Genomic DNA, 25,231 nt, shown 5'->3' on the forward strand with positions numbered 1-25,231 from the left:
CCTATGGGGCACTTGAGTCACCAGGGTCTTCAAGGGCCCATCTGCCCAGTGGCTCATCCGTAGCAAGTGTGACAACTTTCAAAGTCTTGGCGAGGCCTGGGCGCCCTGCCTGGGGGCGGCTGTGGGAGACCAGGGGCCGCTGGGACGAGGCCAGGAGTTCTCTGGGTCACACACGACTCATCCCCCTGAGGGGAGGGCAGGTGCACTCGCTTCTGGGGTCTGCAGGGTGTGGATCCCAGCGGAGGTGGTGCAGGGGTGAGGGTGGTCCCTGACAGAGCAAAGCTGGCTGCCACACCTCCCCTCGAGGGGCCTGGGGTGGTGGATGCCCTGAGCTGCAGTTCACCCAGATTCACTTCCTCCCTTCATCCCGCAAACACTTCTCTGTCATCTGCCAGGGCTTGGCTCGGGGCCAGGGGGTTCAGGATGGAGGAGACTGGAGCCCGGTGAGGAGGCTCTGGGGGAAGAGGATGTGAGCGGAGGCGTCTGTGAGGTTTCAGGGGATGACCTTCTAGGCGGATCTGAGAGCCCACAGGATGAGTTTGCTGGGAGGCAGGGTGCCAGGCACGAGAGGGCGGCCCAGGCAGGAGGACCGTGTTTCTGCAGGGGCAGGCGGAGGACCCCTGCCCTGCTGACGGCCCCAGCCAAAGGGAGCTTGCCTGTCCTGCCCCGGGGCCTCTGCCTGAGCCCCCAGCCCTGCCCGGGACCCCCAACCCCTCTTCAGGGTTCCGCTCCCACTCGATTCCACTGGAGGACCCCCTCTATGTCCCCCCATCACCATCCCCAGGAAGTCCTTCCCCTGCTCTCCGGCCCCGCCAGCCCATTGCATCACTTGCTTGTCAGGGTGCTGATTTCTGTCTCTCCTGGGGACACCAGCCCAGGAGGGCCCCGGGGCAGGCTGGCCCCCTCCCTCACGTGGCACCTCTGGCCGGGCGCCCCAGCAGGGCCTCTGTGGGATGAGGAGTCTCACCTGGCCCAGAGGGGAGGGCTGGCCTGGCCTAGACACGGGTCCTGCCCTGCTTCTGGAAGGTGATCAGTGTCACACCTGGTCGGAGTTCTCTGTTCGGGGGCAGGGCGCTCACCACACCCCCAAGGTCTCAGGGTGGGGCGGGCCACACCAGAAAGACCAGCCCTGAGATGCTGGCGGTCCTGGGTGATGTCACCGGGAGAGTGAAAGCAACCACATGGCAATCAATCAATAGGCCAGTCAGTCGACTAATGGAGCCCCAGTAAGATCTCCGGCCGTGGGGCTTCCCTGGTTGGTAACACCTCATGTGTGCTGACGCTGGGAGGTGTGGAATCCGGACTCCACCAGGTCAGGACGGTGGCAGCCTGGGTCCAGACCTCCCCCCGGGACCCTGCCTCACGCTGGGCTGAGTCCACTCCACTCTCCCCGGGACAAACCTCAACTGGGCTGCGACACTTTCCACTGAGTCCTTCTAACTTGTTTTTGAACCTGAGGGCAGATGGGGAGACCCTACGAAGCAGCTGTTCGCGTCAGAAGCATGGACGTTCTTGGGGACTCTTAGGAGATGTGCTAACTTTTCAGTGGTCCCTGAACTTTCGCAGCCATTGGCGTCCACTGAGCAAAGGAGGGCCAGGCAGGGAGCCCCCGGGCCAGCCAGCAGCCGATCTGCTCGTTCTACCTGGACACTCGGGGGCCTCGGGCCACCCACCCCACGGCCCATTAGGACTAACCACTGAGCCTGCAGACAAGCCAGCACCCCCTCAACTGTGTGATGTAGCTCAGAAGCTGGGGAGAGGGCATCGGAGACTGAATTCCACCAACCTTGTTTTTGTCTTCAGTTCTGGCTGCTTGTCGACACGCTGGGTGCCAAATGGAGGAGCCTGCGGACAGATGGCCAAGAGGAAGAGTTAGTCTGGATTCCCAGAGGTAGGGCTGTGTGGGGGTCAGGAGGAAGGGGTCAGTGTCCACACTAGGATCCCACCACGCTCTTCTCTGCCGAGTCACACTGAGACCCCATCAACCTCCTCTGTGCCGAGTCACACTGGGACCAACCACCCTCCCCTGTGCCGAGTCACACGGGGGCCCCACAGGCCTCCTCTGTGATGATCACACTGGGACCACACCGCCCTCCTCTGCCGAGTCACGGGTTGTTCCTGGGTCTGCGGCTCTCGGGCTCTGGGGCTCACAGTCCCACTGGCGACGTGGAACAAACAGGTAGAGCATCACCATGAGCCAGTGCTCCCACGGGACCCTTCGGATCCCCAGCACCCAGAGGAGGCTTTCGAGGAGCGCTCTGGGGGTGGCTTCTATTCAGAGCCAGATAACTCAGGCAGCAGATAAAGGGGGCTGCTCCTCTCCGTGAAGTGGGCAGTGGCCAAGCCCAGCCATGGGCACAGTGGAGTGTGGAGCTGGGCGCGACCTGAATGGGAGATGAGGGCTTTGGGGCGGGGCTCTCAGCTGGAAGGCAGGAAGGAGGACCCTCAGGTGGGAACCTGAGGTGTGGGCTGGGAGTGGGACTGTGGGCTGGGGCCCCAGCCCCTCACTGCTTCCCAGGGTGTCTGAGCTGTCTTGGTCATGCCAGCCCCACCCAGCCTTCCCCATCTATGGTCCCACCATCAAGGTCACAGGTCCCCCAGGGCCCTGAGGGCTTTGCGTGTGTGCTAAGTTGCTTCACTCGTGTCTGCCTCTATGGAGCACAGCCCGCCAGGCTCCTCTGTCCATGGGATTCTCCAGGCAAGAACACTGGAGTGGGTTGCCATGCCCTCCTCCAGGGGATCGAAGCTGTATCTCTTATGTCTCCTTCACTGGCAGGTGAGTTCTTTACCACAAGCACCCTCCCCGCTCCCCACCCAAGGGTCCTGCTCTTCTCTAATTCAAACTTGACCTCCCCAGACTGCAGGCATTTCCCACCTTCACTCGGGGCCAACAATAACCCTACCTCAGCAGGCCACTGGGAGAACTTAATACAATGAAACAAGGGTAAGGACTTCAGGGTCCGGAGACGCTGCTTCCCGCCTCGCTGAACCTCAGCCTGACCCCCCTGCGCCCCCCGCACCCCACACCCCACTCACACACCCTCTGCCGGGGGAAGGTTTCCGCCCTCTGGTACCAGGCCAGCCCACGTCCCCTTGGAGATGGGAGCTGTGTCCATACCACTCTCAGGTCCACACAGAGTAGACAGAGTAGGGGGCCTGACTGGTCGTAGGGGCTTAAACCTGTGGCAGGAGGAGCTGCAGCCCGTTTCTGCCTGCAAAGCCTCTAGGTCATGTGAGTTAACACTTGGGAAGGGAGCTCATTTCTGCCCCTCCCTGGAAAAGCACCTACACCAACCTGGAGCTCCCAGAGAGACCGGGAATTGATTGGTGTGTGTGAGCTTTTATTAAAAAAATATATTGTTTATGATCGCAAAGGTAATGGATGTTCTTTTAAAAAAAAATGTACTGATTTGGCTGTCTCAAGTCTTAGTCACAGCATGCAGGATCCTTAGGTACAGCACGTGGGATCTAGTTCCCTGAGCAGAGATCGAACCTGGGCCCCCTGCACTGGTAGTGAGGAGTCTTAGCCACTGGACCCACCAGGGAAGTCCCGGTAATAGGTACTCTTTGTTAAAATCTAAGCAAGGCCTTAAAGGAATCAGCAAGAAAATGACAGTCATCTGCAGTCTCCTACTTGCTGTCATCCGGTGTACACGTGCGCGTTAAATACAGCATTTGCACGCAGTTTTGTATTCTGTGAGTTTTGCTTTAAAATGTCTTAGTGTTCCTCCACATAATTAAATATCAAAGGTGTAACTTTTAAGGGCTGCATAATATTCCATGGTAAGGATCAATAGGAATCTCTTTATCTGCTCCCTGACTGTTACTTCCAACGTTTTATTTCTAAATAAAGTCATGGGAACTCCATGAAACACAAATTCCACTTCATCTCTCTTACTGACTTGAAGGCTTCCTAAAAGTGGGTCCTCCTGGCTCAGAGAGTGTGGGCATTTTTAAGGCTTTTGAGGCATTTTGGCAAGTTCACAATTTTCGCTCCATCAGCCAGGTAAGAGGCCCGTCTACTCCAATTCTCCAAATAGCGGGATGTGTCTGTCCTTTTAACCTTTGTTGATCCAATGGGGGAAAAGAGCATCTAATTGGTATTTTAATCTAGGTACCCCTGATGATTCAGGTTCCCTCGTGGCTCAGTAGTAAAGAATCCACCTGCCAAGAAGACTCAAATTCAATCCCTGGTCCAGGAAGATCCCCTGGGAGGAGGGAATGGCATCCCACTCCGGTATTCTTGCCTGGAGAATCCCACGGACAGAGGAGCCCGGCGGGCTACAGTCCATGGGGCCGCAAGAGAGTTGGGCACAACCAAGTGTCTAACATAACAACCACGCTGGTAATTAGTGAGTGCCAACCTTCTTCCCGGGCATGTACCAAGTCTGCAGACAGGCAGCTGCATCCAGGGCTGGGAGGCGGGGCTGGTATTTGGCAGGAGTTTGGTGAGGGGGCTGCCTCATCTCCCTCGGAGGCCAGAGGGCTCACGACCCTGCTCCTCTGAGCTTTTACTGCTCGGGATTCATCCATCAGACACACCCTCCTGGAGCCCCAGCACGCAGGTGGACCAGGCAGGCAGAGGGTCTCACAGTGTCTGTGCAGGGTGTGAAAACCACCAGCCAGGTCTACACCCTCAGGGCACAGACTGGGGAACGGGAGGCAGGAAGACAGGCTTTGACACTCCACAGGAGGTCAGGGCGGGTCCGGCTTTAGAAACAGGGAGCCGGCGTCAGCCCAGAGCCATGAAGAGCGTCTTTGTCCTGAGACTGGGTCCCCTTGATGGTGAGCTCGTGTCCCAGGCTCCCGTGCTTGGTGTCAGCATGTCCCGAAAGCGCTGTCGCGGTGGGGGGTGGGCGCCTCGGGCTGCAGGGGGCTTCCTCCCCACCCAAGACATCCCGGCACAGCTGGGAGGGGCCCAAAGGACCCCTTTGATAAGCTCTCAAGACTAAAGAACAAGAGGGGACACCGGGGACCAGGCCGTCCCGGCTGACGTCAGCCCCCGAGCTTGTCTCAGAAAAGCAGGCCTGTGTGACACGCGGTCCCCGGGTGAGCTCATCCCACGGCCCATCTGGGGGACACTGTGCAGCTCGCTCGGCTTGCCTCTGGGGTCACGAGACAGAAAAGACACTGAGACCACGTCGGGGGGCAGGGGAAGGGTCTCAGCATCCAACCATCCTGCTGGGGCCCTTGGGGAAGGCCTTCAGCCTGCGAACCCAGGCCCAGCAAGAATCCTGCTGAGCTGCCCTAGCCAGGGGGCGGAGGGGGGGCGCGCGGGGACTCCCCAACCCTTGATATATGCCCAAGCTCCTCGGCCTCCGCCTCTGTCTAGGCCCCAGGCCTGCCTTCAGCAAGGGGTCCCCCTCCGGCTCTCCTCTTGATAATTTTCCATCCACCCATTTCCCCGACTCCCAGCACCTTGGCTATAAATCCCCCGCACCATCCTTGTAGAATTCGGCCTGATCCCTCTCCCCGACTGCCATGAACTGAATAACGTCTTCCTTCCAAGGTTTTGACAAGTATGTGAACAATCTTTCTTTATCAAGGTCAGGAATGAATAAGCCACAGGTGGGGGGGTGGGTGGGGGAGAGGTTCGTCAAAATGATAAAACTAAGTGCAGCTCAAAGGAGACCTGCCCGCACCCCAGGCAATAAACGCGTAAAGAAACGGCTGGGAGCTGGGTGCCCGGTCTCAGTGTTGATGCAATTTTTTTTTTAAACAAGCAGCAATGAGCTACGAAGAAGGCCCCCTGCAGAAGGAGGGCGGGGACGACTGGCCGTGACCTGCTGTTCCTCCAGGTCTGGGGCCACAGGACGCCTTTATTCTACGGTCACTGTGATTTGAATGGTGAATGGGTCCGGGATTTCCCACGGAATGGGTGAGAAGGTTGGCCATGCCTTCCTCTAAAGCTTTCTTTACCGGCGCTTTGGTGACACCCCTGGCCGGGAAAGAAGCCTCAGGAGCAGCCCGTGGCCTCCACACCCCCTCATCAGCCTGCAGGGGTAGGGGGAGGGGTGGTGGGAAACCCTGAGACTTGCCTGCCCACCCCACCCTGGGCTAAGGGCCTTTCAGGACGGGCTTGAAGCAACCACAGACCACACGCTACTGGGACCCACACGTCCACCAGTCCTGGGTCCTGCTCTTGAATAGGGTCCCTGTGGGGAGAGCCCGCCGGCCCTGACCCTCGGCCCCACTGGGAGGCGGGGCTCCCTAACCAGCGGGAAAGCTCACTGAGCCGCCCGCGCGCCCGGGACAGGGCGCGGTCCCCGAGTGCCTGTCTGGCGCCCCGGGCCCCGGGCGGCACGCTCCTCTTCTTACCTTGCAGGTACATCTCCTCGCCTTCTGCGAACATCCGGCCGCACCGGACACACAGCGCGCACAGAGGGTGGTAGTGCTTCTCCCCCGCCTGGAAGAAGCACAGAGAGCGGGGTGTCTGCCGGGGAAGAAGCACAGGGAGCGGGGTGTCTGCCGGGGACGGGGGCTCGGAGCAGCAGCAGCAGCTGAGCCACAGCCACCGCCCCCTCCACCACCGACGCAGGTGCTCAGGTGACCGGCCGTGCGGGGAGAGTCCACACCCGTGGGGATGGGTCGGGGCCGTGACGCTCCAGGCTGCCCAGGGTGTGTGTGTGTGGACGTGCCCCTGTCCACTGGGGGCCAGGCCTGGGAGCAGAGACCCGCCTCCAGAAGCAGCCACTTCTCCTGTCTCCACCACCGCCAGGAGGCAGAGAGGGGCCAGGTCCCCAAACCTCTGTATCTCGGAGCAGAGGGGACACCAAACTAACGTTACTTCCCCAGGGGGAGGGACAGGACAGGCGGGGTGAAAACGACGGGTCATTTTCGTATCTCTGTATTGCTCACTTTTCTCCATGAGTGTTTTACTGTTTTTATTGTTCTTAAAATTCATCCAACTTCATTAAAATAGCAAAATTATCAAAACAAAGGACACTGGCAGGTTTGACTTATTTCTACATGAAAGTGAAAGTTGCTCAGTCACGTCCGACTCTCTGCGACCCCGTGGACTATACGGTCCATGGAATTCTCCAGGCCAGAATACTGGAGTGGGTAGCCTTTCCCTTCTCCAGGGGATCTTCCCAACCCAGGGATCGAACCCAGGTCTCTCACATTGCAGGCAGATTCTTTACTAGCTGAGCCACACCTGGGATTATTTCTACACGGTTCCAAAAAAATCACCCCAAAATACTGTCTTCAGCATGATGGTACAGTGACTATTTCCCAACCCGCAGGTGGGGCAGCCCGCTGCTAAATGTGGACACGACCCCCGCTCACTGTCTGCTGAGATGTGAAGGTTAATCACCTCTCCACGAATCTGAGTCAGGAACACTCGCTCCTGCACCAGTTAAGTGTCAAGGTGAAAGGTCATTACAAGCATCTCACTTTCCTGCCCCTTCCTCACTGGTGACTTTGGTGTCAACCAGGTAATCCTTGAGTTTCGGGGGAAAAGTTGAAAGTGAAAGCTGCTCAGTCGTATCCAACTCTTCAGGCCAGAACACTGGAGTGGGTGGCCATTCCCTTCTCCCAGGGATCTTCCCAAACCAGCAACTGAACCCAGGTCTCCTGCATTGCAGGCGGATTCTTTACCAGCTGAGCCACAAGACAAGCCTGAGTATCAGGGAAGAAATATCCAAAACAGACTCCTCTCCTGCCTGGGGCCAGAGATGCCAGTCCACGCGGCCCAGTGTCTCCAGGCCAAGGGCTGTTTCCCCCCTGGGGCCACTCAGAACGTTCCCAAACGCCTCTCCAATGCCACCTCCTCTTGGAAGCCGCCCCTGATTGCTCCCTTGCTCGGGGTCCCCCACAGCCCCATGGTCACAGGCTTTGACAATTCATTCGGAAACTCTTCCCCACCAGACAGTGAGCCTCCGAGGGCAGGACTGGCATGGGGCCACTGCAGGAACCCCTGGTCGCAGGGATCCACCTGGGGAGCAGGTCACGAGGCAGCACTGGGCCCAACGGAACGAGGGTGAAGCTGCCATTTCGGTGAAAACGCCACGTGCTCAGAGCAGCTCCTACCCCGAGGTGAAAGTGGAGGGGTGGGAACAGCCCTGGCTTTAAGTGGAAACCACCTGTTACCAGGTCTCCGCTGTCAACTGAGGACTCACACGCTCTAAACACCGTGACCTCTGACCTGTCCTCACGCCTTCCCCAGGCAGGCACCCCCTTCACTCTCGGCGGCGGGCAGAGGGGACAACCCACCCACATGACGTCAGACAGCAGAAATTCTGCAACAGCCACTTGGGGGTCTGTATGGCATATCCGCAAGGCACGCCCACACTGAGGCAGGTGGAAAGAGAAAGCCGCGGGGACAGTTTCGAAGATGACAGGCTTGAAACCCCAGCCAGACCAAGGAGAATTAAGGCTGAGTGGAGAGACAGCCCCGCGGCCACCGTGTGGAGCTGGCCCCGCGTCTACCCGATTCCCTCCATTCGGAAAGCTGAGACTGAAACTCTGATTCTCTGGCCACCTGATGCGAAGAGCTGACTCACCGGAAAAGATCCTGATGCTGGGCAAGATGGAAGGCGGGAGGAGAAGGGGACGACAGAGGATGAGATGGTTGGATGGCATCACCGACTCGATGGACTTGAGTTTGAGTAAACTCTGGGAGTTGGTGATGGACAAGCAGGCCTGGCGTGCTGCCATCCATGGGGTTGCAAAGAGTCGGACACGACTGAGCTGAACTGAACTGATTTGGAAAGCACCACCCAGCCCAGCCCCTGGCAGACGACCTCACCCCCGGCTCCAAAAACAGCAGCAACCAGGATGCTGTTTGTTTCAGCAAGGAGCAAGGGGATGCCCCTTCACACGCTAACGGGTCTTCATCCCTGGGACAGCCTAGGACGTAGGTGACTAGCCTCGTTTTCATCAGGGCGCAGAGAGGTAGAGGAAGCTGAACAAGGTCACGCAGGAGGGGCAGAGCCAGGAGTCTGGTCCTGTGACCCCTGCCCTGAGCTGGGCGGTCCCTGACTCTGCGGCGTGCACCCCAGGCTCACACGCACCTCCCCTCAACAACCCCGCTCCCTGAGCAATCAACACGGAGGCCTCAGACAGACCCAAGGCCTCGGACACCACACTGCAGAGCAGATGCCATACGTAGAATCAGGGTGGTGGCTGGGGCCCCAGGCGGCGTCTGGGATGCTGGGCGTGTGTCCTCCTGGTCGGGGTGCTGGTGGCCTGGGTGTGCCCAGTAGGTGAGATTCATGGATTCTGCTGTGTGTTACATGCCAATCAAGAGTTTTCCCACAAAAGTACAAAACCACAGAAGAAAACCTCAGGGGTACATTTTGCTGACCCCAGACTTGGCAGTGGACTCCCGGGTAGGACGTGCAGAGCACAAGAGGCAGCAACACGAGAGGCAAATTGGACCTGGTAAAGGTTAGAAACGTGTGTGTGTCAAAGGACGTTATGAAGAAAGTGCAGAGATACACTGCAGACGGGAGAAGATATCTGCCAATCATAGATCTGATAGGGGCTGAGGATCCAGAATATATGAAGAATCCTTACGGCTCGACAACAAAAAAATAAGGGCTCAGTTAAAAGACATGTAAACGACGTGAAATGACATTTTTTTCCAAAGAAGATACAGCAACAGCCAAAGAGCGAGTCAAAGATGCTCATCACCACTGTCATTAATGAAAGGCAAATCCAAATGCCAACAAGATCCTGCCTCACACCCACCGGTGAAAGGGAACATGTGAGTTACTCAGGTGTGTCCGACTCTTTGAGACCCCACGGACGGTAGCCTGCCAGGCTCCTCTGTCCGTGGGATTCTCCAGGCAAGAATACTGGAGTGGGTAGCCGTTCCCTTGTCCAGGCGATCTTCCTGACCCAGGGATCGACCAAGTCTCCCACATTGCAGGCAGATTCTTTACCACTGGGGTCACCAGGTCTAATTTAAATAAAACAAAATGGAAAATAACCAGTGCTGGTGAGGATGTGGAGAAATTGGAGTCCTTGCACATTGGTGGTGGGAATACAAGATGGTGCAGCTGCTGGGAAAATGGTGGCAGTGACTCCAAAAGGTAAACATAAAACTACCCTATAATCCAGCGATTCCACTCCTCCGTACCTAGGAAAAATGAAGAGAACAACAGAAATAAAAGCACACGGCCACCCAAAACCTGCACACAAATCTGCACAGAAGCATCACCGCCAAGAGCCAGAAGGCAGAACCAGCCCACAGGGGCGTCAAAGGGCGAGTGTGATAAACACGACGGAGGACTGTTCATAGATCTACCCATAAAAAGAAGCCAAGTCTCCACACTTGGGGCCCCTGTGGTGTTTTATAAGGACATTAGTGTCTTTATGGAGAAGGCAATGGCACCCCACTCCAGTAGTCTTGCCTGGAAAATCCCATGGATGGAGGAGCCTGGTGGGCTGCAGTCCATGGGGTCGCTAAAAGTCAGACATGACGGAGCGACTTCCCTCTCAGTTTTCACTTTCATGCATTGGAGAAGGAAATGGGAACCCACTCGTGTTCTTGCCTGGAGAATCCCAGGGACGGGGGAGCCTGGTGGGCTGCCGTCTCTGGGGTCGCACAGAGTTGGACACGACTGAAGCGACTTAGCAGCAGTAGCAGCAGCAGCAGTGTCTTTATAAGATGAGGCATCAGCATTTTCTGCTATGGGGGAACACAGGGAGAAGGCGACCATCTCCAAGCCAGGAACCCAAAGGGCAGGTACCTGGAACTCGGAATTCCAGCCTCCAGAAATGTGAGAAATGAGTGTCTATTGTTTGAGCCTAGCGTTCATAGCATAGCAGCCCAGGCTGACTAAGACAGGCTCATAAGGTCAAACACAGTCACGTCTTCACGCTTTCCATCAGTCCGCGTCGATGCTCGGTACTGTCTTGGTGTGCCCACGCTAGCCGGGGCATTCGCCGTCATCGGAACATGGCTGCACCCCGCTGCTCCATCGCCCCCCTCCCAATACTGTCCAAGAAAGGCCTCAGCTGTCAGCCCCTGGGGGTCACTGTGCCGCCGACCCCCCAGCCCCCACCCCCGGCAGGCAGCACAAGCCCCTTAAACCCAGGTGGGACTCAGGGTGGCCCAGATTACCAAGGGGATCAAAAGCCCATGAGATTCTGTAGCGTGTGCCTTCACAATGATGCTGCGTGCCTTCCGACAAGTGGCTGTCGTCTTTAATCAGGCAGAACAAGGCTCATTAGGAGCACAGCCTCCTGGGGCACTGAGCGGGTTCTGCTCCTCCCCGACCCCCAGGCAGAGGGGAGGGCTCCAAGTGCTCCAAGCGCATTGGGCTAGGCTGGTACCACGGAGAAATGGCAGAGCCTCTGGGTCCCCAGCCCCCTCCCCTACCTGCCGAGAGGAGCAGGCCAGCCCTCCCAGCTCCCTCCTCCATGTGGGGAGCACAGAGGCTGGGCCTCCCGCAGCCCATCAGAGGCAGGCACCTCCTGCTCCTCCCAGATACCTCCATGGCCTCTTCCATCTCAGGAGAGCCGGCCTGGCCTCCGCCTACTTTCTGAGGCCTCCCCTGGGTGCCCCGCCCCGCAGGGCCAGCCCTGTAGGGAACACGTTCCCCCCCAGCCCAGGTTGGCCAGCTCCCTGTGGCTGCTTCTGGCACATCCCCAGATTTGAAGCTAATTTAGTCTCCTTTGCGAATGACCAGAACCGGATCCAGATCTTAAAAGATCTAATCAGAGCACGCAGATCAAATGACATTTACCGAGAAGCTCATCAAAAACCTTTAGCAAGAAGCATGTGGCGGGGGTGGGTGGGGGCAGGGTGAAGGAGCCCACACAGAGGGCTCTGCCACCCCAGACCCGCCCAAGGAGATTTCACCCCAAAAAGAAGAGCCTGGCTGTGTGCCATGTCAGCAAAGAAAAGACCCTCCCCAGAGCCCCTGACTCAGCCTGGACCCACGGCTGATGCTACTGGCCTCGGACAGGCTCATGCTGGGCTCAGGGGCTCAGGGAAGCATGTCGAGGCTGGCGTGGCCCCCTGGCCCTGCCCCTCTTTCACCCCCACTCGATCTGGGGAGACTGCTCCAGGACAGAGCCGCGTCCCCTCGTCCTCTGCTGTCCCCAGGCCCTAGAGCAGAGCCGCACACAGAGGGGGTATCTCATAAAGACATTCGGAATGGGGAAAGAGCATCCACCCGTCGTGCATAACAGGGTCCTAGGCGACAGGGGGATTCTGGTCAGAGTGTGGGAGCAGAGAGATAACACACTCCACCTCCAGACACCTCAGCTATCAAGGCTCTGAGAAGTCCTGCAGTGAGGACATCGGCCCAAGGTCCTTGCAAGGCTTCCCCAACCCAGATGCCTGGGAACACGGTGACGTTGATGGCTGAAGACAAGGAGTGGAGACGTTGCTCCTTGCTGGTGCTGAGTGGGGACGCGGCGTCAGGCTGCAGGCAAGTCAGCGTGTGCCTGCACGGGGTCTCCATGTGTGTGTCTGCGGTGTCCACGTGTAACTGTTTGCGCATCTATCTGTGTGTGTCTGCGTGCCGGTGTATATCTCTGTGTGAGTATTATGAGTGTGTATGTCTGTGTATGTGAATCTGTGTGTGCGTGCGTATATCTGCGTCTTCGTGTGTCTCTATGTATATCTGTTTGTGTATCTGTGTGCCTATGTGTGTATCTGAGTGTGTGCGTCTGTGTGTGTCTATGTGTATGTCTGTGTGTGTGTGTCTGTGTGTATCTGAGTGTGTGTATGTGTGTCTCTGTGGGTGTGTGTGGACACAATGAGCAAGGATGACATTTAAATGCTAACAGTAGTTTTTTTTCTGGGTGATGACATTCATTACGGATGATTTTTGGTTTATTTTATGACAAGTGTTCCTTCTGAGCATGTTTTTAAAATAAACACATTCATTAAACTTTAAAAAGAGAGAGAGAGAGAGAAGCTAGGGCCTGGAGAAGTTGACTTCACATTCATTAAATTTTAAAAAGAGAGAGAAAAGTTGACTTCAACTCTGTCCTTAGGAAATGCTTTTATTTGTCCAGAGTCGGGGCTTGCTTTCTCTCTGTGATAAAAGTCCTGCCGGCTTATAAGGGTGAAAAGGAAAGTGCTGGAAAGGAGAGGGGAGAACAAATCTGCCAGCTCTGGAGTCATGGAGATGGTCCACTTGAAATGGAGAAACATTCAGGTGACCAGCCCCGCACCCCCCACGGGGCCTCCAGGCAGAGGAACTCCTACCACGGTCACCCTGGGAGCCCAGCCCCCAGGCCAGGGTGGGACAGTGCTCAGGAAGGGTCTGCAAGGTGAGAGGAGGGTAGAGGAAGGAGGAGTAGGAGGAAGGGAAGCAGAGAGGAAGCAATAAAGGAACGAGGGGATTAATTAGTGGTTCCAGAGGGACCTTGGGCTTCTCGTTACCACGGAGACAGCCAGGCTGCAGGAGGCAGGTAGGACCAAGGTTAAGGAGGGTGGGGCTGAGCAAGAAGTCCCCGCACCCCCCACCCCCCAATTCCCACCTGTTCCTGCTAATACCAGTGAGAACAAGAGGAGAAGGTGGTGATGGGGGCACCGAGCCAGGGACACTCCCTCACTGGGCACCTCCCCTCAGGACCAGACGCTGGTTGGTCTTCTCAGAGCCCTGTCCCCTGGCCACGCACCACCAGCCCACTTTCCAGCTTGCTCCACAGAGCAACTACATCCCCGGGAGGCAGCCCTGCAACAGGGCTGCTCCCACGCTCCAGGGGGCCAGACAGCCAGCCAGCCGGCGACTGGGTGGGGGCTTGTGTCAGCCCTTCCCGGGTCCCCTGTGGACCCAGTGTGGAGCGGGCTCATGGGGACAGACACCCCAGACACGCAGGATGCAGGCAAACACGGGGTAGCGGATGCTGAGTATTTAGCGTGGCTGAGGGAGTCAAAGGCACATTTCGCGGGCGGGCAGGCGCCTGCATGAGATGGCTCCAGGCCCGGGCACGCAGACGCGGCAGACTTCTGCAGGCGGGGAAGGGGCCCCGAGCTGCTCTCCTACTCGGGCTCTGGAGAGGAGAGCCTCTTGGGAGGCAAGTCGGCAGGGTGGGGGGTGGTGGCAGGTGCCTCAAGGGTCTCACCCCTGCTGATCAGCCCGGCTCCCAGCAAGCCCACCCACCCTCTGCCAGCACGGCCTCCCCACCGGCCCAGGGAGCTTCCTACCTGCATGTAGTCCTGGCACCAGAGCCCAGTCCAAGCAGTCGCCCCACCCCCACCCCCGCCTTCCCAAGGCCCCTCTCCAGCGCCCCTCCGGGGACAGGCCAGCAGGAACGGACACCCTCACCCTCCAGCCGGCAGTCTGGATCCTTCTCGTCCTGTTTGCAGGTCCTGTCCCCGGCCGGCCACCTGCCGCCCCCCCCCACCGCCCCCCAAGTAAGAGCCCTCTGCCTGGCCAGCCGGGTCGCCGGCAGGCTCTGGGCCGAGCCCAGGCAGCGCCGCCGCGGTGACGGCCGCCCCCCTTCTGCGGAGCCGGCTGCGGAGCCGGCTCGCGGAGAATGCTCTGAGCCGCGCGGGGCCCCGCCGACGACTCAGCCACCACCGCGCCGGAGCTCACCCGCAGGGGCGAAAACAAAGCATTAATCTTCCCGGGAGGTTCTTGCACCCTCCACCGCAGACCTGCCTTCCTCCTGCTTCTCACGGTCAAGGCGGACCAGGGCACGCCCCACTCACAGTGCCCAAACCCGGAGCCTGTGCTGGGCCCAGCATCGAATATCAATCAGGGAGCTAACAGGCAGACGGAGCAGGCAGACGGGTCCCTCCCTGCCGTCCGAACCCAATCCATCAGGGGAGACCCCTCACGTCACCCGCTACCCCCGGGGGCCACCACCGAGCTGGGGGGACGTCCTGTAGGGTCCCCCGAGGAGATGCTAGCTCGCTCTGAGGATGGGGGCCGCTCCGCAGGCACACGGCAGGTTCAGGACTGGGAGAGGCAGGGCAGCCACAGGGTCCGGGTCAGGAGCATCCCACCCACACATCTGCAGCAGCGACCCACAGGCCACAGAGCCCGAGAGGCCCCCACTCAGGGCATCGGGTGGCACCGAAGCAGCACAGCACCCACCAGCGACTCCACGGGGAGAGAGGCCGGGGGGCGGGCAAGAACAGGCACTGGACGGGGGGCCTGGCTGGGCAGCCTGGGTTCAGGTGGGCTCGGCCCCCCGTGGGGGTGGCCGCTGGCCTAGCACGTGTTCTCCCGGACACAGAGACGGGCCTGGGGGAGGTGAGCAGAGCATGCCCTGGGGAGGGAGGTGGGGGTGCTGGATAGGGGCAGGTCAGCATCCCATGGAGACACTTGACTGTGAAGTAGCGGTGGGGACAGCAGAGGGGGATGGGAGCTGTTCATGGAGCCACTGGGGGGATGCCTTGTGAGAGAGGAGGTGGGGACCCCCAGGGAGGAAGGGGGACTGCAGGGCAGGGTCAGGCCTCAGAGGCAGGGATGGGGGGGAAGATGCCTTGTGAGAGGGGAGGTGGGCCCCCCAGGGAGGAAGGGGGACTTGCAGGGTCAGGCCCCAGAGGAGGCAGGGTGGGAGTTGGGGGGAGGACGGCTTGTGAGAGGGGATGTCTGGGCCCCCAGGGAGGAAGGGAGCCGGCAGGGCAGGGTCAGGTCCCAGAGGCGGGGATGGGGGGGAGGATGACTTATGAGAGGGGAGGTGGGGCCCCCCAGGGAGGAAGGGGGACTGCAGGGCAGGGTCAGGCCCCAGAGGAGGTGGGGTGGGAGTTGAGGGGAGGACGGCTTGTGAGAGGGGAGGTCTGGGCCCCCAGGGAGGCAGGGTGGGTTCAGACCAAGAATAGGTGAGAGGGTGTGAGCGGGAGGAGGGACAGAGCCTTGACCAGGAAGCTTCGCAGATAGCCCTGAGTGATCTTGGACTCCCTCTCGTTAACTCTCAGTAAATCTCAGACAAGGGAGGTTGTGGCTGGCAGGCTGGGGTGGGTCGGGGAGCAGCCCCCAGGAGGAAGGAGCTCGGAAGCTCTGGAACAGTCTTTGGAGCCCTGCGGCAGGTAGGGCCCTGGTGGGGGAATTCTCCAGAATCCTCGGTCCTACAGCTGGGTCGGGTGGGAGGGGAGCTGACTGCCCAGAGCAGGATCTGCAGCAAAGGGCTGGGTGAGGAGAGAGGCCCAGGACAAGGGGCGCCAGGTAAGGTGTCATGGTGGGGTGCGGGGGAGGGATGCAGCGTTCGTCCACGTTCAGAGGATGTGGGTACGGACACTCAGCCTGCTCACCACCCAAGAAGACACAAGACGTCTGGCAGACCGGACGGCAACCATCTCATCATGTGACCATCTGCGCAACTGCGTCAGAAAAACACGAAGACCCCAGAGCAGAAGCAGGCAAGTCTGATGAAAGGTAACTGCAGTGCAAGAACTCTGATTGACTGACCCCAGTGTTTAAACAGGCAACGCTGATGAAAGGGAACTGAAATTCAAGGAGAACTCTGATTGGTTAAAAATGACAAAATTCAGCACCTCTAGGGGTGGGAGGGGGGCATACGACAGCAAGGTTCACATCCTCACTTGGCGCAGGATTTCATGGAGATTACACCCAGGGTGGGAGGTCAGAATAAACTTTTTGGAAAGCACTTTATAACTTTCAAGAACCCTGAAAACGATCACAGTTGTTCGCTCGGTTTCGACACGTCCGTGAACTAACCTTCAGGAAAACTAGAAAGACAATAAAAAAAGATGCTCATCTCAGTGTTATTTATCATAGCCAAAGGGTGGAAAGCCGTGCTGTGTCCAACACGAGAGATCAGCTCACACATTTCTGGTCTAGTCCTGTGATGAGACACGGTGCAATACGGAAGCGCGCTCATGAACGAGGCACCTGTGAGACAGATGCCGTCAGAGGACAGCAGGGCGTACGTCTCCATCTATAGGAAACGACCAGAAGTGGAAACTCTACAGAAACCACTAGTAGGCTGGCGCTGCCATGGGCTCGGGGTGTGGGGGAGGAACAGCTAAGGGGTACAGGCTCACTTTTAAAACCCCCAAGACTCAGATTCCCATCTAGATCCCAAAGGGCTGAACCAGGATCGCACAGCTGAGAGAGTGTGGCAGGGAAGGCTTCCTGGAGGAGGCGGCACTCACTGAGCAGAGCCTGGACTGTGTCCTCTGGCAGAGCTGGGAGGAAGAGGGAGGGAGAGGCTCAGGGGCGTGGATTCCTGCACAAAGGAATCCTTTCGGATCCTCTTGGTTAAGTCCCAGCAGGGCAGGCAGGTGCCAGGGCCCAGAGCAGGACTTAGAGCAGCGGAACCTGCGGGGTCGGGTCCCGAGCCCCGCCTCCAAGCTGGCCTCCTCACCTCCAGCACGTGTCCCGTGATGTACTTCTCACAGCTGTCACAGCGGATCCCAAACTTGGTATGATAGTCGGCCTCGCAGTAGGGCAGCCCATCCCTGCAATAGAGCCGGCAGTCAGGACGGGCGGGGGCACCCTGAGGACCCCCAAGGCCCAACAGTCCTCACTAAGGAGAGGGGCTGTGTCCAAGGGGCAAACGCCCACTGCCTCCTACTCCAGATAACAGCGGGCCCTTGGACGGCGTGTGCTGAGCACTTACTGGGCTCAGCACGGCCCCTCAGTCCTCCTAGCAGCCCGATAAGAAATACCACAAACATGGTCCCATTTCACAGGTGCAGAAACCAAGGTACAAGAAGTGGGGCCGCCTGCCCAGGGGTGAGCGAGGGGCTGGTGGAGGGCTCCAGACAGCCCAAAGAACCAAAGCCACGTCTGGGAAATAAAAGAAGTTTCTGCAGATGCGACTCTTCATTCCAGTTTGTTCTGTCCAATGTTCAACATCTGGGTCGGGTGTAAAATGGTCTGTTTCCTCATCTGGTGGCTTTCTGTTCCTTCTGGGGCATGCTTGTGAGACGACAAGGGGGTCTGACAAAGCTGCCCACGTCGGAGACCAGGTCTGGGGGTGACAAGATGCTAGGTGGGGCAGGTATGCCTTGGGACTGACCCTCACTGTCCCCAGGTGTGGCCTGGACCTTGCGCTGCTTGGGAAGGAGCTGGAGAACCACACGCAACGCGTTCATGCTGCCCGTGTGTGGCGGGCCAACTCTGTGCAGGGCGTAGCTTGAGGCTTTGGGGATTATGGACGAGAGGGAAGTACTGGTGGGCGCTGCTCCTGAGTATCCATCCGGGCAGCTGCGGGCAGGCTGCTCAGACGCTGGGCTGCCTGCACTGGGCTGCAAGGTCACAGCTGACCTGCGGGTGTCAAAGGACGGGAAGGCAGGCACAGGCCTGAACAGCGTGCGGCATGTGGTCAGAGCTCATTAGAAGTTGATCGTAATTATCACGATGAGGTCGACCCAGCGGGGCACGTGGCAGGGATGGTGTCAGGACGGTGCCAGCACTCCATGTGGGGTGGGGTGGGGTGCGGCTGGGCAGTGGTGACTGGACAGGCGGGCACTCAGATCCCCAGTCCCAGTGGTCACCTAACCTGCCTGGGCCTCAGCTTCCTGTCTGTGAAGTAGGGGTCGTAAGAGCATGGTCTGTGTATGACAAGGGATGACCAGCGCCTGGCACTCGGCGGGCACCTGCCAGCTGCTGGCTGAGGCCATTGTCACTGTCACCATCATTGCCAACCAGGACGGCGCCCTTGGCCCGGGCCCGGTCCATCAGGAGTCGGGTGTGGAGGTGGCTTGCACAGTGGGTGGTGATGGAGGCATCTGGTACTCGGGCCCATCTCCCCCAGCACTGCTGGTGTGTTGCCATGTCATCAGTTTGGTCTTGATTTCTGCTCAGCTGCCAACAGAAGGGAAGGTTTCTCAAGCTGTTAGCAGAAGGAGCTGATGGCACCCTCTTTTCCTCGAAGCTCGGGACCTTGTCTGGGTCCCACGGACGCTGGCAGGAGTAGACAGGCATGGAGTGGGGTCCTGGTGCTTCTCGCAGTCCCACTGAGAAAGCACTCCTTCCTTGCACAGGCGATGGAACATGTCAATTGAGCCCCTAGGGTCCACCTTCGAATGTCCTGACCTCAGGGCCCCGATCACAGCCCCTCAAAAAGGCTGTACATGCAGCAAACACAGGAGGTTCAAAGAAAACGTCTCCATGGCAACCCCAAGGCCCCTCCTCCTGAGTTCCGGAGGCTGCTAAGTAACACGCACACTGTGTGGGTGAGCTGCTGCACTCTGGGGGCTGGGAAGCATTTTATTTTAAGTGCTCGGTCCCCAAGGCCGCCTTTGCATGTCACTCACTCCTTCTCCTTACTCTGAAACAGGAAGCAGAAACTCACCCAGCCTGACCCAGCCTGGACAGAGACTCATATTGGTTTCCCTGGCAACGCTTGACTTTGAGATAACTGTAGGTCCAAATGCGTTTGTAAGAAGCGATACAGAGGAACCCGGAGAGCCTTCCCCAGGGTTCCCCAAAGCTCACACACCTGACAGAATCAGCGGACAAGGTCCGCCAGGAAACTGACGCGTGTGCACGCAGTGACCGGATCCCCGGCGCACACGCACCTCACGGACAGTGCACGCATGTACACGTGTGTGTGCTTTGGTCTCTGCAGTTTTATTGCAGGAATTTTTTTTTTATCCCAATCAATTCCTGTGATGGTTCTGTTTCCCCAGAGCATCAAGAACCAGCACAGCCATTGATAGAAGTTGTCCCAAATGCCCCTGACTGGCAGGAGACAGCCGCTCTGCCCTCAGAGAAGCTGCTCCGTGAGCTCACTCCACGACCCTTCCTTCCCCTGTGCTGTCGGAAGGCTTGCCGTCCCTGGGGTCTCTGGGGATTCTAATGCAGCCCCCTCCTGGCCAACCAGCAGGTGCTCGGACCCTGATCTGTACAAGCTCCCTCCCCACGCACCCCAAACCAGCCACCCCTGTACCCTGAGCACCCGTCAGGGACCCCACGTCAGCACTACGGCAGAGGACAGCTGCACCCGTGACCCCTGAGCCTGTCAGCCCTCCCTGGCTCTGTGGCCAGCAGCCTTGGGTGACCTCCACTTTGTGCTCGTCGGGGATCCGGGCACCAGCGAGGGTGGCAGGTCCCACAGGGAGGGCGACACCCAGGGACGGCGCTTGCCCCTAGGTCAAAGGCGGGAGCCCTAACGCCATGGCTCATTGAACAGAAATGAGCGTCTCTGTGTCAGGGAAGCCAGGCTGGTGGGGGGGCAGGACAAGGGTTTTGGGACAGACAGGCCAAGTCCTGGCGTCCTGGCGGGGCTCGCCTTGCAGACTTGGGGTGGAGGCTGAGGCCAAGAGCGCCGGTTGGACACAGGAGGAGCCCCGCCCCTTCCACGCCGCAGGTGGGCCGGCCCCGCCCACTCACTTGCTGATGTACTCCGCGTTCAGCTGTTTGCCGCAGGTCTTGCACTTGAAACAGCCCAGGTGCCAGTGTTTGTCCAAGGCCACCAAGGACTGGCCATTCTTGATCTCGGCTCCGCAGCCCCCACAACCTGGAAGAAAGAACGTAGCACAGACGTCATCCTCCCAGGCGAGGGGCGCGGGGCTGCGGGTGCCCGCAGCACTGGGACGTCAGGCCCATGCCATGAGGGCAGGGACAGCGGGCAGGACAGAGGGGAGCGTCCAGCATTGAAGGAGGACGCTATTACACAACAGCCGATGTGACCATGTGGAAAACAAACCCTGAAGCTCATTCCTGCATGCATTGAGCGCTGACTGCATGCAGTCCGGACCGCGAGCCAGGGATACCTGGATGAACCGATGGAGGCCCCGCCTCCCAGAGATGGGCTTCCAGGCCTCGGCAAGCAGATGTGGACTCGGACAGAGGCCCCTCGCACTGGGGGCTGTCCTGAGAGGGAGGGTCCCTGGGCCGCAGGGTGCCGTGATGGCAGGAGCTCTGGTGGCCCCTCTGCCCTCCTCTGTGGGCGGGTGAACTCTAACCCTAACCGTGCCCCCTTAGGAAAGGTGCAGAGATAGAGAGGTCAGAGGCCCCCACGCCTGACCTCCAAGTGCTCGCCTGCCGTAACGCCCCTTCCAGGAAGCCCTCCAGCCTGGCCTCTGAGCTTCTGTGCCGCATCTCGGACGCCGGACACTCTGACCTCCTCCTGCACTCCGGGTCCGGGTCCCAGCCCAGGTTGGAACCAGGCCCCTGGCAGTGCCTTGGTCCCCAGGTGACTGGTGCTTTCCCACCCACGGCCCCCAGCCTGCTTTGGGCTCCTGGCCGGCCCTCCGCTCTGCCACTCCAGCCATACCCATCCCTGATCAAGCCACCCTGGGCCCTCACCTAGCAGGTGACCCCGGGTACACGCACACTCTCTGCCAGTCTCAACCAAGGCCATTTTGCTTCCCCGGGCTTTGGGCAACATCTGGAGACAATTCTGACCATCCCAGCTGGGTGGGGAGGGGTGCTCCTGGAGCCTGGAGGCCGGGGATGCTCTGCACACCCTCCAGCACACAGGTCACCCCCGCAGCAACGAATCATCAGGCCCCAAATGTCAACAGTGCCCAAGTCAAGAAAGCCTGCTTGGAGCCTCCGTTCGGGTCTCCCCAAGTGGGCAACACAAAAGAGCCTCCTGGACTGTGCCAGGCAGACCTGGGAGGAGGCAGACCACTGGCAGTGGCTGGAAACACGGACCTTGGAACCAGGCTGCCCGCCAAGCTGTGTGACAGTGACCAAGTCGCTTCACCTCTCTGTGCCCGCTAAAACAGGGACGCGCTTCATGGGGACGGTAAAGGAACCGGCCTCACATGGCTGTCAGGGGGTGAAGAAGATTAACGGAGGCCTGTGGGCTGGAAGATGCGTTTGATAGACGAATAAGCGCACGTGAACACTGGAGTTACCCCTGCTACTGCTGAGAGGAAGCCCACGTCTCCTCTCTGCCTCTGGCCGCATCAGCAGCGCGCCCTCCCCCAGGGCAGGGTCCGAGGCTCAGCCCAACGTGCCACCTGCAGCTGCCGGGGGACGTCCCCCTAACCCCAGCCTCCTCACTCATCCCCCCTGAATTCGGGGTGCAGTCTCATTAACAGTGAGCTGTGAACACGGAGGCCAGAGCAAGCTGCAAGGACCGTTGTCATGGAGACGCAATCATCCTTTTCTGAAAACATCTGGAGCTCAGCATGGGTTCGCACTGCTTTGTCAGTGACGGTGGAACCTTGTGTGAGGAAGCCAGTCGACAACTGCTGTCAATGCCGGGATGTCCTTGAGGGAGTGCGCCCCACAGCCCAGGGCAGAGGTGGGGCAGAGGTCACCTGGCAGGTCTCGCTCTTGCAACCTGGGCCTGGCTCGGCCATCACAGCAGCAGGATGGGCCTGGGTCCCTTCCCCAGCATGATCTTCTAGAATCTTCCAGACAGTTTCCTCATTTCCCTTCAAGTGTCCCCTCCTCTGCCAGGCCTGATCACGGGTTCAAGGCTCAGCCCTGTCACTAACAGGGTGCATGAGACCCAGGACGTGCCGGGGGCCTCTGAGCCCCAGCTAGGGTCTTGGGGCGGGAGTGGGGTGAAGCCCACTGTCCCCTCAGATCTAACTGGGTCAGGGAGCTCTGGGTCAAATCAGAGAGTGACCTTTGATAAGGAACCCACTGGGTTCTAATTCTTAAAAGTGCCTGAGAAATTATGGGCTCGACCTGGGATTTTTCCAAGGAACTGGACTGAGTGGGAGGAGCTGTGAGCAGCCACTGGGAAAGATAAAGCATGTTCAAGTGCATCTGTCTAGTCAAGGCTATAGCTTTTCCGGCAGTCATGTATGGATGTTAGAGCTGGACTATAAAAAATGCTGAGCGCCGAAGAATCGATGCTTTTGAACTGCGGTGTTGGAGAAGACTCTTGAGAGTCCCTTGGACTGCAAGGAGATCCAACCAGTCCATCCTAAAGGAGATCAGTCCTGAATATTCATTGGAAGGACTGATGCTGAAGCTGAGATCCAACACTTTGGCCACCTGATGCGAAGACCTGACTGATTGGAAAAGACCCTGATGCTAGGAAAGATTGAAGCCGGGAGGAGAAGGGAACGACAGAGGATGAAATGGTTGGATGGCATCACCAACTAAATGGACATGAGCTTGAGTAAACTCCGGGAGTTTGTGATGGACAGGGAGGCCTGGAGTGCTGTAGTCCACGGGGTGCAAAGAGTCAGACACGACTGAGCGACTGGACTGAACTGAACTGAACTGAAGTGCATCCCACCCTCCCCCAGGCCATGACTGCAATGCGGTGGGGGTGGGGCAGGAGGGATGTTGGTTCCGGGCACCCTACAAGGCAGATGCATCCCACAAGGCAGCCGCTGCACCCCATAAGGCAGCTGGCGGGCCTGCTCCTCCCCTGGGGCCTGGTCCCCGCCTCATCTTTCCATGTTACCCCCTTATTGAACCTCACAGCCGCACCACGGGAGAGATTCACCCCATTTCCAGAAAGGGGAACTGAGGCTCTGGCCCCATCACCCACCCCTGAGCACGTGAACAGAGCAAAGTCACGCAGGCAGAAGACACGGAGGAGCCTAGGGCCTCTGCCCAGGTAGTGAAGACCCAGCCCGCCTGTAGCTCCTCACCAGCACACACCCAGCAGAGGCCCCGGTGCCAGGGCCCTGCCCGCTCCTGCCCCTCTCCCCACCCCCTGCCTCTCCTGGCCTCCAGGTCCTCGATCCGAGGGCGACCCCAGGTTCAGGGTGTGACCCCATCCTGGCTGGAACCACGGGGGCTCCTCAACTCAGACAGAGCTGCCCCATCCAAGGCCCCAGGTTCCCACCTCCTGGCTGCCCCCGCCCCAGGCTGCCCCTCCAGGCCACCACCCATACCCACTACTAACCCCACCTCCATCCTCAAGGCCCAGAGCGGGGATACCGCTCACCCAGGGCACACAGGTGGTGAGAGGCAGGGTCCATTCCATGCAGCCTGGCCTCAGAGCTGCCCCTCAACTGGCGTGGCGCTGGGCCTCTGTGAGCCAAGCCAGGGGTGGTCCGCACACCCTTCCAGAACACAGGTCACCCCCACAGCTTAGAAGAATCAGGCCCCAAAGGTCAACAGCACCCAAGTCAAGAAAGCCTGCTCAGAGCCTTGGTTCCGGTCTCCGTACATGGGCAAAGCAAAGGAGCCTCCTGGACCGTCCCAGGAGGCTGTGACCAGCTCCAACCAGCCACCAGTTCAGAGCTGGAGACTCAGGGGGCAGCCTGGAAAAGGGGCGCCTGGCTGGGAGAAAAGGGGGCCCTCTGGGAGGACACCCTCTCCCAGGCACTGGGACAGGCAGCCCAGGGTGCAGCATCGTGGAGGCTCAGGCAAGAAGGGAAGTGGTGGACACCCAGGGGGAGGGGCGCATCCCTGCCCAGGAAGCCTTGGCGCCCAGCCAGAAGCATGGATCCTGTTACTAAGCAACAGACTCAGGCCAGAGAGCGGGGGGAGGGAGGTGCAGGGCCCTGGGACTGAGCGAGACTCCCACGGGAGGAGCCAGTCACTCTTACTTCCCCTGGGGAAGGCAGCACCCAAAGGTGGCCACCTGCAGCTGTCCACCCTAGGCAGGAAGGACCAGGGGGCAGGAAGGATGGGGGGCAGGAAGGACGGAGCGGGGGGGGCAGGAAGGACGGTGGGGGGCAGGAAGGACGAGGGGGGGCAGGAAGGACGGGGGCAGGAAGGGGGCAGGAAGAACGGGGGGCAGGAAGGGACTCGGGGCAGGAAGGGACTGGGGGCAGGAAGGACCAGGGGGCAGGAAGGATGGGGGCAGGAAGGACAGGAGCCAGGAAGGACGGGGGGCAGGAAGGACGGGGGCAGGAAGGGGGCAGGAAGGACAGGAGCCAGGAAGGACCAGGGGGCAGGAAGGACCGGGGGGCAGGAAGGACGGGAGGGCAGGAAAGACCATGGGGCAGGAAGGACGGGGCTGGGGGGGGGCAGGAAGAGGCCGGGAAGGCAGGAAGGACAGGAGGGCAGGAAAGACCAGGGGGCAGGAAGGACGGGGGATGCAGGAAGGGGCCGAGGGGGCAGGAAGGGACTGGGCCCCTCCCCTAGGGTGCCCCCCCCGCCACCTCCTGCAGGGCAGACCGCTCCTCAGGCTCACACTCCCAGTGCTCCCAACCCACGTGGGCACACCCTCCCTCAGTAGCCATCTTTGGCTCCCTACTGCCTCCAGGATGCAGTTGGAGCCCTCTGGTATGGCTTTGCCACCTGATTTTGGTCTCTTTGGAGTCACTTCCACCCCCTGCCCCCACATAGAAGCCCCCTTGTCCACTCACATGGGGGTGGCGGCTGTCCCCAGCTTATGCAGTACCCTCACCTCAATGCCTACTTCCTGAAGCCTGTGCTTCAAGTTTCAGATCAAACAGTATCTCAGAAAAAGCCTCTGTTCATAGCGGGGCAGGCTCCCCTCTTTGGAGTTTAACGGGCTTGGCTCA

The 25,231-nt window shown here is 59.3% G+C and overlaps 1 protein-coding gene across 32 annotated transcripts in view; it reads right to left on the bottom strand.

Moving 5' to 3' along the window:
- ABLIM2 (actin binding LIM protein family member 2) overlaps positions 1-25,231 on the bottom strand; it is a 167,682-nt gene that overhangs the window by 77,015 nt on the left and 65,436 nt on the right. For all 32 annotated transcript variants that reach the window (XR_003511619.1, XR_003511618.1, XM_027545146.1 and 29 more), the window contains exons 5-8: positions 20,223-20,349; positions 17,248-17,341; positions 6,319-6,406; positions 1,787-1,845 (exon numbers count right to left, since the gene is read on the bottom strand). Coding sequence is in view for 30 of the 32 variants with exons in the window: in XM_027545146.1 (XP_027400947.1) it covers positions 1,787-1,845; positions 6,319-6,406; positions 17,248-17,341; positions 20,223-20,349 (368 nt within the window). In the remaining 2 variants the exon portion in view is untranslated. The remainder of the gene's footprint in view (positions 1-1,786; positions 1,846-6,318; positions 6,407-17,247; positions 17,342-20,222; positions 20,350-25,231) is intronic.

The sequence above is a fragment of the Bos indicus x Bos taurus genome, chromosome 6 (assembly GCF_003369695.1).
Source record: "Bos indicus x Bos taurus breed Angus x Brahman F1 hybrid chromosome 6, Bos_hybrid_MaternalHap_v2.0, whole genome shotgun sequence".
NCBI classification, from domain to species: Eukaryota; Metazoa; Chordata; class Mammalia; order Artiodactyla; family Bovidae; genus Bos; species Bos indicus x Bos taurus.